General features: G+C 39.7%; 1 protein-coding gene across 1 annotated transcript; it reads right to left on the bottom strand.

The window, feature by feature from the left end:
* Positions 1 to 580: 580 nt before the first annotated feature.
* Positions 581 to 14,846, bottom strand: GABRA6 (gamma-aminobutyric acid type A receptor subunit alpha6). Its single transcript, XM_037042340.1, has 9 exons — positions 14,809 to 14,846; positions 14,492 to 14,610; positions 13,813 to 13,880; positions 11,702 to 11,922; positions 11,531 to 11,613; positions 11,080 to 11,223; positions 10,522 to 10,674; positions 8,984 to 9,243; positions 581 to 859 (listed from the first exon to the last, which is right to left on the bottom strand). Exons 1-9 carry the CDS (start codon positions 14,844 to 14,846, stop codon positions 581 to 583), a joined length of 1,365 nt encoding a protein of 454 aa, XP_036898235.1.
* Between the last annotated feature and the right edge of the window lie 3,651 nt (positions 14,847 to 18,497).

The following is an 18,497-nucleotide window of genomic DNA, read 5'->3' as shown; positions in this document are numbered from 1 at the left end:
GCAATGGCACTGAAAGCTGGTAGTAACCTACTGATAAATATTCCCACTAGTTATATTTGCTCTTTTGAAAACTAAGCCAAAACAAATATATTTTAAGGCAACCTTTGGAATTGTCAGCCTTTCTTATTTTATCTGCTTTGCGGTATATGCTACTCACAGTGACATTTAAAATATTGAACAAGGAAGAACAAAGATTGGCAAATTCACCTTGAATCATTCTTATCTTCTTATAAAATTTCTCTGTAATGTACATCAAAGTCATATCTTATTAATTTCACGGGGATGACTTGGTTAATAAGATCATATAGGTTTCAAGTATATACTCCTATGATACATGATCTGTATATTGCATTTTGTGCCCACCATCCAAAGTCATATATTTTTGCAACCTTCAACTCCCCATTTTGAGGAGTAATATTATTACTTTTTGGCTCATACCTGCTTACTGAAAGCTCTGCATTACAGATTGTCCATTTTGATTTCATATTTGAAAAAGCATCTACACAAGTCTCAATGCTATTTTTTAAAACAAAATTCAGAAAATGAGAACTTATATAAGACAGGGTGTCCTGTCTGCAAGCTATTCAACGTTGCTGCTCAGTTCCATTGTGTCTTTGGAAAGATAAACTATCCAGTATACAAGGTTGAATCCAGCAAACGCGACTGGGAAGAGAATCCGAGAGTACTGATCTATCTTGCTGGTGCCTCCAAAGGCTGGAGAGAGCGGCGGCGGGGGAGTGATAGGAGTTGGTGGTAAGACGGGAACCCTGGTGAGGACATGGCTGGCCTCGGAAGGTGGAACTATTGGTAGGGTCAGGGAGGTAATTCTTTTTTTCAGGTGATACCTGGAATCAGGACGCTGTGGGAAAAAGACATAAATAGTCAGCCTATGTAAAGAATAGACATCACTTATTTAGATTCATTTTTTCATCATATGTATTGACAACTACTGTGGGAGACAAAATATCAGCAAATTTGTATAGTATTTTGATGGTACTACTTTTCCAAGAAAGCAGCGAAACAATTTTCTAATGGATTTGCTTTCATCCAACATCCTGTAATTTAATACATTAGCAGTTGATGCTGAGCATGTTCCACCTCCCAGAGACCATGTCGTGCCATTAGGAGGAGAGGAGCCAGGGCACAGAGCGTATCCACCCCTGGTTACGGTAGACCGGCAGGGCAGCGAGTGTGGCCAATGAGAGGGGATTTCAATTTGCAATATGTCGATGTTAGTTCATATAAAAATAACAGCCTAGTTAATTGATATCATTCTCCTAACTACATTCCTAGCCTACGTCACCATCTTTGCACATTCATAAATTTGCACCACTGAGATTAAGGAAATATATAGGAAGGTGCTCGTGTGCGTTAAAAGCCAGAGACAAAGTATAAATACCCTGAGACTGAATAGGATGACGATCGATCCCTTGAAGTACAACTGCCTCTTAGCTCAGAAGTTCTATATTGAGAACATTCTGCTTCCTATTCAGAAATTCTCCACTGGCTTCCCTCCATCTTCGGTGACCAAAAAAATGATTCATTTACTAACCTCAGAATTGTTATATGCTCTTCTCTATCATTAAATTTTCTGTTCCATTGAAATCATAAGATAATCAATTTTAGTCCTGAAAGGGACACTTAGCACACGGATTGATAGGTGAGAAAGCCAAGACCCAGCTGGGGGAAAGCGTTGCCCCCACTCCCCCTGCCACCCAGTGGCACAGCTTCCTTCATCCCCCAAACTGTCTCATCTCGAAAGCACCAGGCCTCATGCAGAGTCTCTGACTCTGGTTGCCTTTGATTGCCTTTACGGTTGAAGACTGGGTGGCCTTGCTCTGATTCTCTTCTTCACTGCACCCTGGGTTCGTCGCTCTCCTTGTGGCCAGGCCGTCCTTGCTGGGTCTCTCCTTCAAACACCTGCTGCGCATCAACCCTGCTCTTGTAAAACCTCCTCGTCTCCTCCCTGGCAGCACAGTCACCACTTTGTCGCCTGGCAGGGAGCGTTACTCACATGGGCAGGCTCCTGTGGCGTCAGCCTGCAGCTCTGCAGAAATGGGGTGGGGGCGGGGGAAGGCTGCCACCTCCCCTGGGCTGGCTGAGCCACAGGAGCAGAATGACCCACCGATGCAGTGATATTTGGACCGCAGGAAACAACAACCCAAGGAGCCTCTTCTCTCTGTATTCTGCCTCTTGAATTTTGCTGTTTGATTTGTTTGATTGTCTAAATAATCATAGTCATCGTAGAAAATTCAAGCCCACTGTGCTTTTAGGGAAAATCTCTTTCTTCACCCAAAGCAAAAATGAATCTGTGAAGTCAAGTCTCATGTGTCAGGACCATGGTGAATTTCAAGCAAAGACTATCTTCGTTATCTATGGCCTTAGTATTGTGCTAGGCGCTCTGGACAGAACTAAATAAATGACAGGTCTTGGAGGTAGGAGGTAATTTAAAATAGTAGAAGGACCAGTCTGCTGATCTGGGACAGAAAATAAGTGAGATTTCCTGTTAAAAATATCTGACAGGCAAGGACTGCTGTGTCCAGAGCCCAGGGTTCACGATCAAGGGCAGACATTGATCGTGAACAGGACCAGAGGAGCGGCACTTTGGTCTTAATGCATGCTGCCTCTCTTAGAGAATCAGCACAGCACCGTCGTCCGAAAGAAAGCTTTTATCATGTTTCTAAGATTCCAGTTTGAATTCTCATTCAGTAAATATGTTATGAAATCTATTCTTCACCTGACACAGCAAAATGTGTCACTGTTTCATTCTCCAAGAAGCATCCTCCTGCCAGATGTATGGGACATTAAAATAGTTTACTCTAGCGAAATTTCTAAGGATCATGATGGAGTCGAAAGAGGGCAAGCCTTCAGAGAGGTTTTCCTTCTAAATTTGTCTTGGCTTTTAATATCACACATTGCCTGTCAGAACCCTGTGGCGTTTTTTTTCTTTCTTTTTTTTTTTAGGGAAAAAAGGGAGCAGACATTAAAAAAGTTTATTGACGTGAGAAAGTGATGGTAAAGCATAATCTGCCATAAAAATGTAAAGTGTTGTTTTATCTCTTTCTCCTTTTTAGAGATTTGGGGGGGAGTTACTTGTCAATCTCAGCATTGTCACAGTGTCAGAAATGGCTTAAAATGAGGTTGCCAAATACTCCTTGTCCAGCATTAAGCAACATCATTCAGGTCTAAGCACTGTGAAAAGTTTAAGCACATTGGCATTATTAGCCTGGAATTAAAGGTTCCCTACAGGAGGGTTCCCCCTTTCCTCATTTGTTTCCCCGTCTCTGTGGAGGGTGGCATAAGAGTCAAGCGACTGGAGAGTCAGAAAGCCCTAGGTTGCATATACTTCTCAGCTGCAGTACAACTTAGACATGTCACAAAATTCATCAACTCTCCCTAAGCTTCAACTTACTGTCTTTAACGTGATTTTTTCTTTTCCTTAAAAATTTGAGAAAGACTATGTTGTATATATACACACACACACCTTGTACACTTTTTCACTTGCTTAGCTGCTATGACTCTTTTAGCTATTCTAACGTACTTCCTTGTAAATATTATTTTTGTTATGCCTGATCACCTTCCCTGACAGTAACGGGAGCGGGCATATTATTGTCATGTGTAAGTGCTTTACAATGCCTAGCCAGCACATGGTACATAGTATATGCTTAATAAACACACAGTAGATCAAAAATGAGTGTAAATCTAACCATTTTTCAAGATTCTTTCAGTAGCCAGGCAAAAAAAGGGAACAAAAGCTCTTATGATTATATTACATTATATTTCAGTATATTATTTTACACTACGTGATAGGTACCATATCTCAATGCTTACTATTGGCAAGCACTGCACAACACTTTGCATGTGTTATTTTGCTTATTCCTAGAAGGAAACTGTGATGTACTAATGTTATTATCATTTTTAGGGATGAACAAATGAAGGCTTCAGCAGGAAGCGCACACAAGTAATAATTGTCAGACTCAATCCCTCTCAGATTCCAAAGCTTACGCTCAACAATTATTGTTTCTTCCCATCAGCTTTACGATTTACAGCATGGTTTTTCAACCAGAGAGCTATTGGCGTTTCGAGTAGGATAAACCTTTGCTGTGGGGGGCTGTTCTGTACGTCACGGAATGCGGAGGAGCATCCGTCCCCTCTACCCAGACCTCGCCAGGATCCTCTGGGGGGAAATCCACCTCCCACTGAGAATCACTGGTTAGAGTTACCACTGTCCCTCAGCCCAACAGTCATGGGAGGGCTTTCTAGCAGGCAGCAAATAAGATATGCTCAAGGAAATGCATGAAGCTTGGCTAACATACATGCTGGATCGTCAGCTCCTGGATAATGGGAATTCACAGTGCAGGAGACTGGACGCCAATTTAAAAGGATCACATTGAATTTCTGAAATAAAAAGAAAGCCAATTTCCCAAGCCGTTCAAGCTACAGGTTTGCATCAGACCCCGCCCTCCTGTTCATTGTAAGCTCAGCAGCTTCACTTGATGGTAAAATAGGCTTTTGTGGAGTCCAGATGAGGGCTCAGCTTGGGGCTGTCATTGTTTTGAGTGGAACACCTGTGGTTTTGCATTTTTCCAGGGCTCCCCTGCTGCTGAGTGCCATCCTGCTTTGGGTATTTTTAGAGCACAGCTTTGTTTTAATTAACAGCATATTGCAAAGGTACTTTGAATCAAACTGGACTTTATGACAATCAATTATTTGATGCAGGGATAAGGCACCTGGGAAATACTTCAAGCAATTTTGACATCACGTTCGGTGAGTCTGATAAATTGCAAAGGAGGGGGCGCGGGGTTACCTCCCAAGAGACAGTTTCGTACCAGGGCTGCATTCATTCCTCAAGGGCCTGACGGTGCACCTGCTTCTACAGCCAGCAAACAGGGGCATCAAACCTATAACAGAGTTTTTTTGAAAACACCTAGCGTTTAACATTATTGTAAACTATCAGATTATTTTAAACTAGTCTGTCACTACGGAGGAAATAAGTACTCTGTCAAATTATCTTGCACTTATACTACACCTGGAAGGTTTACAAACCGAGCTGAACCCAGAATTTCTAGAGAGAAGAAGCTTATTGGCAGTGATCTGGTGGGTCCATGTGCTAAGGAGGGGAAAGAATGGAATGTTAGATGGGGATTTGATAGCAGATACGGGGAGCTGGAAGGAGGAAGGAGCTGACCATCTGCACCCCTCACCCAGCCCACCCCACCCTCTCTGTAAGTCACAGTGGCCCAGCCATGAGAAGGGGCACTGTGATCTTTTAGAGGCTCACAGTCTCTGATGGTCTTACTACAACCCTTAATTCTACTGAGTAATGTTAGAATTACTCAAACAAATCTTGGCAATATTCAGAGGTAAATCTCTCCGTACTCTGTGCTTCATATCTCTCTGTGTAGGTCGGGCCAATGTGGCAATGGCCCAGCAGACATTCCAGGCTTGAAGAGGGTTCAGGAAAAGACCTATGTCCTGTTTCCCTCTCTATTCCCAAGTTTCTAGCAGCTGACTTAGTGCTTCTAGAGCAGGACCCGGCTCGTGTTTCTGTTCTCTGTTTAGGCATCACTTTCTTTGGAGTGATGACCGCTCCAGTCTGAGTTAGGTGCCCGTGCGTTACTCTCTCTCAGCCTGCCACATACCTGAACGTGGCCGTTATCACATCATATTGTCACAGCTCATTGTTTTGTCTCTCTTCCTGCTCAAGAAGAAGCTCCATGAGGGAAGAGGCCCCATCGATATTACTCATTGATCTATCCTCAACATTCTACTAAGGGTATGGCGCATACGTGCTTAAGAAATTCAATGAACCCTCAAGTACTCGATAAATGGGTGTCAGGTGAAAAGAAAAATAAATGAGTGAGTGGATAATACAATCACTATAACTATTGTCCTGACCAATGACATTTTGGTCAACTTTGTAGATAATTTACCGAGAATACCATACCTCCACTGAAAAAGAAAAGCCACATTGGATGTGTTGATGGGTCGGCGGGGAGGGAGGGTTCTTTTAGGAATAAGTAACGAGAGCTTTGATTTTTAAAGTAACAAGGAAGCTAGTGAAGCATTAAAAAACAGATCAAGGTCCAAACTTGGTTTTACATGCAGAATAAGCATACCTCAGACGCAAGTTCTGAAACATCGAGACAGGAATAACTCTTTAAGGCCAAGACAACATACCAGATAAAAACAATAAGGAAAAATACTGTATAAATAGAAAAGAAATTATGGACAGTTCCTTCTTGAAACCTAAAAAAAATAAAGTCTCTAGTTCCAAGTGCCTTAAAAACAGAGAAATAATGAAGTAGTCTATAGAACTCTTCTGAGATTTTAGTTTTAGGTGTTCCTTCCAGTTTCAAATGCCTGAGTTTCCTTGTCATTATTATATTGTAAGGTCAAAATCAGTGATAAACTTTTCTCCACACTCATTGGAAGTAGTTTCTTTTGAAAAGCAATGAGTCTATTAAAATGTATGACTTAGAATCCCATAAAATATCCAAGCACTTATTTTATTTCAGCTTCACCATTGGCTTGCTATTCCAATGTCCAAGTTACTCAAATAATGTTATTTTGATTACAACTGAATAGGCATTTTTAAATGCCATGGTATTTGAAAGGAAAAAATGACCTAGCAATCATAATATACCATTGTGTTATAAAAATTGCAAATGTATAATTTCTGTTTCTCTACATTATATAAGGCAAACGGCCAAGTTTTGACACAAATAAATAAAATGGAAATGTTCTATGTAATCATCTGTATTTATTTTTGACATCTACAAGATTTGTATTGTTAGGTTTAATTATTTTTCTTTTTCTTTTTATACTTTGACCTAGGTTTTCAGAAATGGAATTCTGCTTTTCATTGCCTTGAAGTATTTTGAGTTGATCCATGTTTACAAATATATTTTTCATTAGAAAAATGGGAACTTGCCAAACAAGTACTTTGAAATTATATAAATGCAGTATTTTATCCAGCTTCTCAAAGGACTTGTTCATTGTGTTACTATTTTAGAATTGCAAAAAGTAGTTTATATGAAGGCCTGAGATCTGGAATTATATCTTATTAATAAATTGTACCTCTAAAATAATAGACTAAGGGAATAATAACTTCACTTTTCTAAGGATTTGAAATATTATTTCTATCAGTAATATATATTTTATAAGAGTTGAAATGAAGAGGTTGGTCTTTCTTTTTACTTCTCTGTCATATCAATAACTCCAGTAAGTAATTGGAGTTATTTTTTTACCCTGTGTCTCATGAATTTCTCTTTTAATTTTTACTATTTCTCAAGCAGCAAACTGTTAAATTGAATTCCGATAAAAATTATTTTCCCTTTATAGGTGTATGTTAATATGTAACCTTTGGACAATGTGTCAGTTATAAACCTATGTAAATACAGACGGCTTGTAACATAATTACTTGTTTTTACAAACAAAATAATTCTCAACAATATTTGAAATTTATTTTTTCTGAGACAAGTGATTTTCAAGGACTGAATCTTCAACTGACACACTTTTTGTTACAAAATGTATATATTTGTGACCTTTGAAAACATACCTATGTTTAAAAAAATCACTAAGTCAAGGAAAGAATTTTGGAGATGACCTCAGCTCCATTCTGAAAATATTTAGTGTCTCAGTATTGCAGGGAGGGCACGGCCTCTGTAAAGTTGTGGAGATCAGAATTCTGACATCAATTCCTAGTTCTTCTACCAACTAGTAATTCCTAACTTTCCTCTCTGATGCTCTGTTTTTGGTTTGCAAGTGAGGTAATTAGACTGGGTCACTATATGACATTTTTTTCTTTATTAGTAAGGGATAATCCAAGAAAAAATATCTTTAAATTGTATCATTCCATTTATCATGGGAATAACCTTATTTTATTCCTTGGATAAAATGTAAATTCTCAAGTAAGTTTCTTAGTTTATCAAAGAGAAAAGTTTCAGTGAAAACTTTTATTATTTCTCAGCCAATAAATGCCTGAGTATTTCAGAAGTAAAATCCAGATTGCTTTAAAGTTTTTTATCACAGCAGTTAACTGAGAATTAGCTGGACTGCACGTGGTTTGATGATTTGGAAATTAATGAGAATTGATGAAGTATAAGGAAATTTTCAGTTTAAAGTATCTGCATTACTAAATTTTACCGAGCAAAATATTCCTCTTTGCAAGAGCCACTGTGTTTGGAGTTTATGAAAAAATATATACTTGTCAGTCAGTTCTATAATCCATTATAAAAGTGTTTGCAGCTTAATGATTGGAAGAATTTACTCATATGTAAAATTGGAATTTGGGAGCACACGTATTACCTTGAATTATTAATGCCGCCATTTGTTATTTATTCAAAACACCTTGAGGGACCAGAGCTTAGTCACAGCAAGTCAAAGCTTAATTCATATAGATATTTCTCACTGATTACAAGTCTTTGAATAAAATCATATTTATATCCACATTTGAATATATTAATATGGCCATGAAAATCTTTCCATATGAATCAAAAACTTGGCTTATGAGCCAGCATTCATAGAACCTAATACATCTTACCCTCATGAAATAAACCAACAAGCAGATTTTTAATAAAAATCGTTCATTCCTTAGGATTCCCTGTTTGTTTCCTTCAGACTCTGAAATCTCAAAGGCTCATTAAGAACTTTTTTTAATTTTTTACTTTGTTCTCCCTGGTTGGTTTAAGCAAACCCATTCAAAGCAAACATCTAAAGGCTAAGCAGAATGTGCTTGTCTTTGAGAGCCTGGGATGTGCCAGCACCAGTGAGGGTGATGAAAGAGGATGCTGAAAGTTTAGGGCAGAAATAAATGAAGGATTGTTGCAGGCTTTTTCCTGTGAATCTGGAAAAGAAGTTGGCCAGGCTTACGTAACTCATGGTCAAGTAATAGTACTTTTGGACTCTCTAGTTATTTGCGATCACTGTCTGCATTACCTTTTCTTATATGGTGCATTAGCTTAGTAAAGTAAACAATTACCAAGACAATCTCAGCTTCCAAGCGCTCAGTCGCTTTGGATACTGTCACTGGGGGTGAGGTTGCAGTCTGCTCCTTCCTTTTCGCCTTCTGTGTCTGAAGGTTGGTGAAGTAGTTGACAGCTGCGAACTCAATGAGAGCAGAGAAGACGAAAGCAAAGCAAACAGCTATGAACCAGTCCATGGCGGTTGCATAAGACACTTTTGGCAAGGAATGCCGGGCGCTGATGCTTAGCGTGGTCATGGTTAGAACGGTGGTGATCCCTAAAATGGAAAAAAAAAATGAGAGGTACAGTATTAACCTTTGGAATGCAAAAATAAGCTGAAATGTTGGTGGCGTGGATGAAACACTCTCCAAATGTGATTTTTGCTATTCTTTTATTGCTTTATAGTTGTTCACAATGACTTTCATAGGTATTATCATTTTTGTATCCTTAGTACCTACTATAGGTAGCTGTATATTGTAATAATTCAAAACATATTTGGAAGTGTTTTAACTTAACTATTGTAAAATTCAAATCATGAAAAACTCTAGTTGCTTACTTATTTAGAAAACTTAAAGCAAATTCTCACTAAAATAATAAAACCTAGAACTTGTGACCAATTGTCATAGCTGATAATATCTTTCATTATACTTAAGAAGTTTATCAAGTATGATAATAATCATAAATTCAGTTCCTCAATTTTTTTAAATTCCCACCTTGGTTTTAAGGTAAAATATTTACTAATGAAAAAATAATTTCATCCTTTACCTGCCAGCAGTTTTCTGTCTTGAATTATTATGACTTGGGGAATTTATATAATTTGAATATGGTCAACATCATAATGTAGATATTCTCTTATAATTTACAGAAAGAAACCTACTTTAATACAATAAATTAAAAAGTCAAAATTCATCTGAGATTCAATTCCGTTTAGGTCTTCCCTGGGAACTGCTCAATTCACAATCAAGAAAACTCAGAGAAAATGGGTCCAGTTGGTGATAATATTTTTCTGTTACATCTTTTTCTTGTTTTGTTTCATCAAAACTAATAGTGGTTCTATACATCATAAATGGAACTGAATAGTTAGGCTGAACCATGGGAAATGAGTAATATTTAACTATTTTTAGTTAAATAGTTAAAAATGCTACAAAATAGCATTTTTTATGATTCAACCAAATTAATGTGAGATACAAGTTATGTGGTAGCGAGTTCAATAACAGCCTTTGTTTTGATGGATTTACATGTCAGATTTTACGTTTATGCTTTTTCTTGGTTATAAAAAATCAAATGAAGATTTTTTTAAAACCTTCTTAAACGGGACATACGAAAGTCACAGGAAACCAGCCACAATTCTCGCTGAGACACATTTTTTTGTTGATTCACTACACAACTTGCAATACGATAAGGGTCACTTTACACGATGCAAGTGTCTGAATGAGATATGAGTCTATTGCCTTTGTGGACTGAAAAAGTGCACTGGTGTGAATATTTTCCCTGAGTGCCCAAGGCATGGGAGCTGGAGGATGAATGGGAATGGAGCCCAAAGAGCGAAGCATACCAAAGACCGTTCTGGCAGGGACAGACTCCTTATTAATCCAGAAAGACACCTGGGAGAGAATGACGGTCATGATGCAAGGCGTGTATATCTGTATCATGAAGTAGCCCATCTTCCTTTGCAAGTGGAAATAAACTGTCATTATTACGTATTCACCTGTTGGATGACACATATATCAATGTTATTGCTGTTGACAGTGTGTTGCAAAATACAGCTGGGAATAAATCTCGCAGGTCTTCAAATTAGCATGGGCTAGGGGTCAATCAGCAAAGGTGCATTTTAATATGTGACAAAGGCATTGATCAGCAGTTGCTAGGTCACATCAGCTCATTGTGTTGGGTGGGGCTCTTTGTGTCATGTACCCTCTGTCTCCATTCCAAGGGGACACAAATCTTTAGGTGCACACGGTTGCAAAATCAATATAAGGAAAGCTACTCATCACTTCCAAACATCGGGCTTATCTGAGAATGGCTGACACAGAGGAAAAAGAAATCGGTATTTTAAAGGTGCGCACCAGAGTCACCTTGCAGGATTACATGCATGTATTGGTCAACTTCTCACCTGTGTTAGATTTAATTGTCTCACTAGATACCGTTTGTCCAATTAGATCATACTGGAGGAGGCTTGAAGATTCTTCTGGGACTTCAACTGAGTACAGTGGTCCTTTCTTCCATGTATATATGATTTCACTCTTAGGGTAGGCATCTGAAATTTTGCAACAAATTAAACATAATAGTGAATCTGACTAGTGGTGGGTTTTTTTTTTCATTCAAAGAAAATATTTTTCTATATAAAAAGAAAATGCAGACATAAATTTTCTTCACTGCTTTTCTTTCATCTAGACAACTAAAACCTATGACTGTGACAGATACGATTAAGTAAATATATTCCTGGAATCACACTTTGGATGCCGCAGTATTACTTCTCTTTTGCTTTCCGGGCTCTGATTAAAACCAACTAATCGTGTATTTTGAATGCGTTATTGAACTCTCAGAAGCTTTGTGTAACTTACAACTCCCAAACTTGAGTGGGCAAGCATGCCCGTCCATGGGAAAATTAACCAGCTTCATAGGACAGTCAGCATTGATGGTGAGCCTAGGGATATTGGAATAAATGATTCTGAATTAGTGTGATGGCCAGCTCATTTGGGTGGGCGGAGGAAGTAGAACTGGGGAGACCTTACCTCATAGTGTACAGAATGGTCCCATTCTGCATTATTCGGAAGAGTTTATTAGGAGTTGTCATGTTGTGAGCAATTGATTTTTTGCCATTCCTGAAAAAAGTGTCAGGTGTCCAGATTTTACTGACCATCAGGTTATTCAAACTCAGAATCTCAGTTGGGCCCCCGAACTTCAGTCTCTCATCAGTCCAGGTCTGGCGGAAGAAAACGTCCATGGTGTACTCCTGAAAGAGAATGAGATACTCATGCAGTATGGGGAGCTGGTTTATTAAGAATGGCTTATTCCCTAACTTTTCTGTGTCATTCCTAAAAACTTAACGAATACAGCAAGTTTTCATGACAATAACCTGTCAGGAAAGCTGTAGTTTCAATAAAGTCTTAATTCATCTCAACCTAAAAGTTTGTATTGTTTTTAAAGATAGCGCTGTGTGATGCAAACTCCCCTTCTTAACCCTGACTGTCCCCCCCATACTTCTTTTTGCCAGCCAGCTCTCCATCTATCAACCTATCAATTCCCCAATGCTTAATTTAGGAGAAAAATATTAAAATCCTTACAGTCCAGGTTCTGTGTTGCTCTCCTTACCATTAGTTAGTCTAAACCTTCCCCTTAGCAACCTGTTCACCACCAGAGGTGGCCCCAGGTATCACAATACCATTTAGTAAAGTTCCAAGATGAACTTCACCAGGTGAGCATACCCGGGGTATACATCATAGGTATTTTATATTGTCCTCAGAGAACATTACAGTAAATGTTTCCATGAACACTCAAAAAGAGCATCATTCAAGTATGCCTAATAATCATCATGAGTTTTAATTTGTGGCTTTTATGAAATAACATCAAAAATATTAAGAATGATGATAAGGTTCATTGCAAAAGTAAGGGTAGATATCAACATAACTCTATAAAAATAGTGCCAATAATTGCTTTACCTACTTTACATGTTCTTTTGTGAGGCCTGTTACTATAAGTGGTGATTATATCTTTAAAATATAATTTGACACAATATATTGGTATGGTCATTATCCAAGCTATACCAAGTCTCGATTATACAAATAAAAAGGAAACAAATTCATAAAATAAAATTCCAAGTATCCCCATATTTCAAATAATACATCAGAATATGGTTGTGGTTATTTATACTTGGATGAATTAGTATTCAAATGACACATATAATAGTAAAATAATTGAGGATTCTGGTTATGAAGAGTCTTAAGATATTTATCTCTTAAAGTCCTCCTCCCTGTCTCTTTCTCTGCCTTATTATCTTTCTTTTTACTTTTCCTCTTTCTTTTCCTCTTTTACTTCTCCCTTTTTTCTCTTTCCTTCTTCCTTTATTCTTTTCAACTCAAAAGATCAGACCATGAAAAAGTCTCTACAAACTTTTTATCCCAAATTAGAATTTCCCTAATAAAATGTAATGAGGTACTTCTCTAAGAAGTTATGTTTATTTCAGTTTTAGCATTTATACTTTACCTTTAGGGGAAAATGCTACCTAAGAACTGTGAAAGCATTTATGATATACTTTGTTCTAGAAGGCTAGTTCAGGTTTTCATCGCCACTTACTATAAATATCCTTCTATGAACCCACAGCCATCTGTACCTGGAGCAGAGTCCTCAGAACACCCACTGGTCTATTCACAACGTAAAAGGTGAAATGCATTAGCCTTTCCAAATCACTCCCTTTACTCTTTTAATTAAATATACTGAAAACGATGTGCTGCCAAAAAAATTCTATGCCTTAAGTTTCATAGACATTCTTAATATACTCTTACATGGCACCTTTATGGGTTTTTTTTTTTGTTTTTTTGGCTACTTCAGACATTTACTAGGACTTCATAAAGATGAGGAAATCTTTTCTCTTTAGGGAAGAATCAGTGCGGGGCATGTGGACAGAAGAGAGGATATCGTCCTACAAAACCCGTCAGATTGAAGTGCTCCAGCAGAGCCGTCCAGAGGGGAGATGAAGCAGCCATCTGCTCCCATGGCCGAGACCTCCCACCCTGGGTTCCCCTACCGAGTTATGGTGCCCGGTGACTATGCCCACCGTCGTCAGAACTGGGACGTGGCCCTCTCCCCCTGAGTAAGTTACCCTCTTCACACAGCGCTCACTCACCATCTCCACATCCGACACGGGCCCAAAACTGGTCACATAGATGTCTGTTTTGACTTCAGTGACAGCACCTGCAATTAGCCCAGAAAGATGGGGGCAGTTATCCCCAGTGATGTCGAAGGAATTGAATGATGCTACAACAAAGCACCTTTTCATGGCCAGAATCTGTAGCCCATCCTAAAGCAATCCCAGTAGGGGGTCCTTGAGTTTTTCCACCTCTGAAAATTTACACCAGTTGCCTTATTTTGGATTTAATATGGTCAATTTTTTTTAATATGGTCAATTTGGGGCATTAAGGGAAAGAGGAGAAGTAGGTTAGCGCTCTAATAAAAATTATAACAGTAACTAATGTATTGATGACTTTAATGGGACAAATGCTTAAAAAAAAACATTGTATTACTCAGAGAATATAATTCACCATTCACTCAACTCTGTGAAGCAAGCAGTGTTCACGCACTCCCACTACCGTTGAGGAAACCGAGGCTCACAGAGTTCAAATAACTCGCATATAAGGTCACTACTTGAGGAGGGGCAGAGACCAGATGGGAACATACGTGTGGCCCATCTCAAGGACCCCCCGCACTTTCCCACTCAGTTTCCCTTCTGAGGCCTCTGGGCCTTGCGATGGCAGTCAGGGGGAAGGAGAGTCCAGGTGCCTGGTCTACTAAAGGGTGTCTCTCACCTCCAAATCCTGGCCTGAGCCGATTGTCATAGCCTTCCAGCAAGTTGTCCAGGATCCGACTGATGTTCTCTGGATAGAAGTTTCCTTCATCTTCAAGCTTCCCTAGGGTGTTCTCTACCCTGTGAGTAGACATGCAGCGATCCTCACTCCCAGCCGCAGAGAAAACACACTGTTCAATCACCTCGCCTTCCCCACCACGACTACATGCTACCCACCCAGGCTTTTCGGGATTCGGTATAGAAGTCACCCAGGGTGCGTGTGTGCCTTCTCTTTCCTCTCAGCTAGAGAGAAAAAGACCAGGAAAAAAATGATCTTACCATAAAATAATGTACAGCCAGGGCAGCGGTGATGCCATTCTGCGGCGCACGGGAATGCCCACTCCGTCTTGCTCCTGGCTTTTCCTCCCCACTGACCAGCTTCCCTTTGCCAGTCAACTAGAGGAACCTCCTGGGCCCCTCATATCCCTCCTTCTTGTCTGCATCCAGCCAGTAGTCCAGGAGGTGGTGAGGTGGCCAGGAAAATTTTGAGGGTCCGCCTTGTTCTTTTTGTACTGGTTTTCGTCTTTTCACATGGAACACGGGGGCTTGTGGCCTTAGACTATGTCCTGGTGGACACTCAGCCTCCTCTGACTGACTCATTTGGGAAATGAGAGTCAGAAGGCACAGTGCATGGTTGGAGAGCAGTGACAATAATTGAATAAGGCATCAGGGCAGATTAGGAGGAAGAAATCCACTGCTAGATTTGGCATGGAGTTCGCGGAGCCCTGTGAGAGAATCTGGAAAGCAGTGGCATCTTGCTGATTGAGATTATGTTCCAATGGGCTTAGCATTTATTATTTCTGTGGTTCACAGAAGGATTCCCATGCAGCTCTTACTGCTGATTCCAGTTCCAATGGTACTGGAATCCTCTTGGGTTCTCTTTCTGATTTCATCAGCTTTCTTGCATCAGACACACCTTTCCTTGGTGTTTAAAAATTTCCCTTACCTATTCATTAAAAAACCTTATAACACCACCTAACAGCTCCTGGCCACCTTGCTAGTGGATCAGTGTTTTCTTCAAATACTTTGCTGATCCTTCCTGTCAAAGGTGTATGAGTCATCTCAAGCTAAGATAAATAAATGGATCCTACCACTATTTTTAGAAACCTGACCAGTGTCATAAGAAACAGTGTCTGGGAATGGCTGGTTAAGATTCCCCATGTAGCCCTGGCTGGTGTAGCTCAGTGGATTGAGTGTGGGCCTGCGAACCACACAATTGCGGTTCGATTCCCAGTCAGGGCACATTCCTGGGTTGCAGGCCAGTTCCCAGCAGGGGGCTCATGAGAGGCAACCGTACATTGATATTTCTCTCTTTCCCTCCTTCCCTTCCTCTCTAAAGATAAATAAATAAAATTTTTTTAAAAAATTCCCCATGTAGAAATGACATAAGAACAAGGCATTTGTAGACATGGTTAATGATGATTTTGCAAGTATAGTCTTGCTAGGCTTGCCGCAGATCAAAAGTAAAATATTCAAACCCAAGAAATAACATTCTCTACCCAGTCTGGTAGGAGCAAGATGGAGTAAAAGAAGCATCTTTAAACATACACATTTTAATCTTTAAATTAAAAATTTAACACAGTAATGGAAAGCGTTATACATTATTTATTAATTCTTATCTATTAATGTGTATATATCAATTCAGAAACATAATAAGAAGCCAGTGTCCCACTTCCCCATCCTCCTGCCAAATCAAATCCACCCACTGTCCGCCCCGTTCCCCCAGGTCTGTACCTTCAGAACCTACGTGCTGTGAAGGGTTGGCACCGATTGCAGACACAGAGCACAATCTTACAGGTCATCTCTGAAGGCATGATGTAAGACATTTGAGGAGCATTTCAACAGATTCTAACCAAGAAGAGATAATAGTTACAGGAAGGATGCAAGATTTCCTATGAAATAGTTTTTTCATTACATTTATTGAGGTGACATTGGTTAATAAGATTATGCAGGTTTCACATGTACATTTTGTGATGCATGATCTGTATATTGCAGTGTGTACCCACCATCCAAAGCCATACCATCTCCCATGCCCATATATTTGTCCCCGTTTACCCTTTACTCTGCCCTACACCCCCTTCCCTCTGGTAGCCACCATACTGTTGTCTATGAGTTTCAGTTTTATATTTCACATACAAGTGAAATTATATGATTCTGGGCTTTTTTCTGACTTATTTTGCTTAGCTTGACATTCTCAAGGTCCATTCATGTTGTCAAAATGAAATATTTCATCTTTTTTAACTTTATTTTTACTGTATTTTTCCCATTACTGTTTATCCGCACTTTACCCCTCTCCCCTCGAAATCACCACACTGCTGTCCATGTCCGTGGGTCCTTTTTCCTCCTGGCTCAATCCCTCTGCCACCAAACCACACCCCCCCTCCCCAGGGCTGGCAGCCTGCTTCTTATCTAGGAGTCAGTCTCTGTTTTGCTTGTTAGTTCAGTGTGTTCATTAGGTTCGACATGTGAGTGAAATCATACAGTGTTTTTCTTTCTCTGGCTGTTTTTTTTCACTTAGCATCATGTTCTTCAGGTCCATGCATACTGTTGCAAAGGGTAAAGTTTTCTTCTTTTTTATGGCTGAGTAATATTTCATGGTACATGTGTACCACATCATCCTTACCCAGTCCTCTGTTGAAGGGCACCTTGGGGGTCTCCATGTCTTGCCAACTGTGAATAATGTTGCAGTGAACATAGGGGTGCATATTATCTTTGTTAACAAAATTTTCAAATCAAAAAAACACAAATTTAAGAGAGTTAAAAAGTCATATCTAAAAGAACAGAGATATATGAATTCAAGGTTTATACCTGTTTGACTAGTATCAGTTCAAGATAACTTTTATTTATTATGTGCTTGTCATGTGCTAAGAATATAAGAAGTTCTCAAAAATAACGCTTGCTCTCAGGAAGCTCACATTCTAGATATTCATAATCAACATAATAGAACTAACTAGAGACCGAATGGTTAAAAAGATGGTTCATTAGCTATGTGCTATGGAAACACGGAGCGAAGAGGCGGTTGTGTAGGGAGCGGGGATCAGTGATTGTTTCATGAAAAAGGTAACCCTTGAACTGAGCCCCAGAAATTGAGTGAACTTTGAGTACATTAGAAAAGGCCATTCCAGGCTGCGTGATGAGCTCAGAGGTGTGGCATTTCACACTGCGTTTATGAAGAACAAATAACTCCAAGAAAGTGGAATAGAGCAATCAAAGAGAAATGAACAAAGGCCTGGAAGAGAAACCTGACTCCAGGAGAGGGAGATCCACACGCTTCCCACTAGGGAACCTGAGGGAACGCATGGGCATCTCTAGTGGACCACGTGGGGTTTCCTAAACTACTTGTAAGAGCACCTGTGTCTTTGATAATGGCCCCGCTGTTTCATGGAGTGGGGTCTTCTCTGTCACGCTCGTACTACTTGATCCCACATCAAGCCTGTCAATCAGGACACTTTGCAATCAAGTAGCTTGTGTTCATTAGCAGGCAAGTTACTTAGGCAAATTATTTATTATCTCTAGGCATCATCTTCATCACCTATAAGATGGTATTGTGGGGTTTCAGTGAGGATTAAATGAAAAATGCATGAAGGTGTTTATTGCAGGGCATTCCTCATAATAAACGGGATAAAGCCATCCATCAGCACCATTACCACCATAATAATCATCATTGTCATCACCATTTTTGGCCAAATCAAATCTTTCCTCTCCAGCATTTAGAAATGGAGTCCAAAAATTAGAGTTGGTCTGTGTCGTTCGCTAAGGCTGTCGGTGTTGGGGGCGGGCCTGTCTGGCCACAGTCCTGCAACATGAGGAATAGCTGTGGATAGAAAAACAGAAATGCAGCAGTTGCACGGAAAGAAGCGGAGACACGTCACTGGAACCAAAACCAAACAACCACCCTCCCATCCAAGTACTAACCAGGCCCGACCCTACTTAGCTTCTGAGATCAGACAAGATTGGGCACGTTCAGG

The sequence above is a fragment of the Sturnira hondurensis genome, unplaced genomic scaffold (assembly GCF_014824575.4).
Source record: "Sturnira hondurensis isolate 20B ecotype Veracruz unplaced genomic scaffold, ASM1482457v3 Scaffold0000022, whole genome shotgun sequence".
Classification (NCBI taxonomy): Eukaryota; Metazoa; Chordata; class Mammalia; order Chiroptera; family Phyllostomidae; genus Sturnira; species Sturnira hondurensis.
Note: the sequence above shows the minus strand (reverse complement) of the source record. Positions and strands in the feature narration are given on the sequence as shown.

Excerpts from the sequence above, each read along its gene's own strand:
- GABRA6 (XM_037042340.1), bottom strand. The coding sequence starts at position 14,846 with ATGGCATCACCGCTGCCCTGGCTGTACATTATTTTATG. Across the intron at positions 14,611-14,808 it reads TGGCTGTACATTATTTTATG|GGTAGAGAACACCCTAGGGA; the intron begins GTAAGATCATTT and ends GTCTACTCACAG. Across the intron at positions 9,244-10,521 it reads CCCTGCCAGAACGGTCTTTG|GGATCACCACCGTTCTAACC; the intron begins GTATGCTTCGCT and ends TTTCCATTTTAG.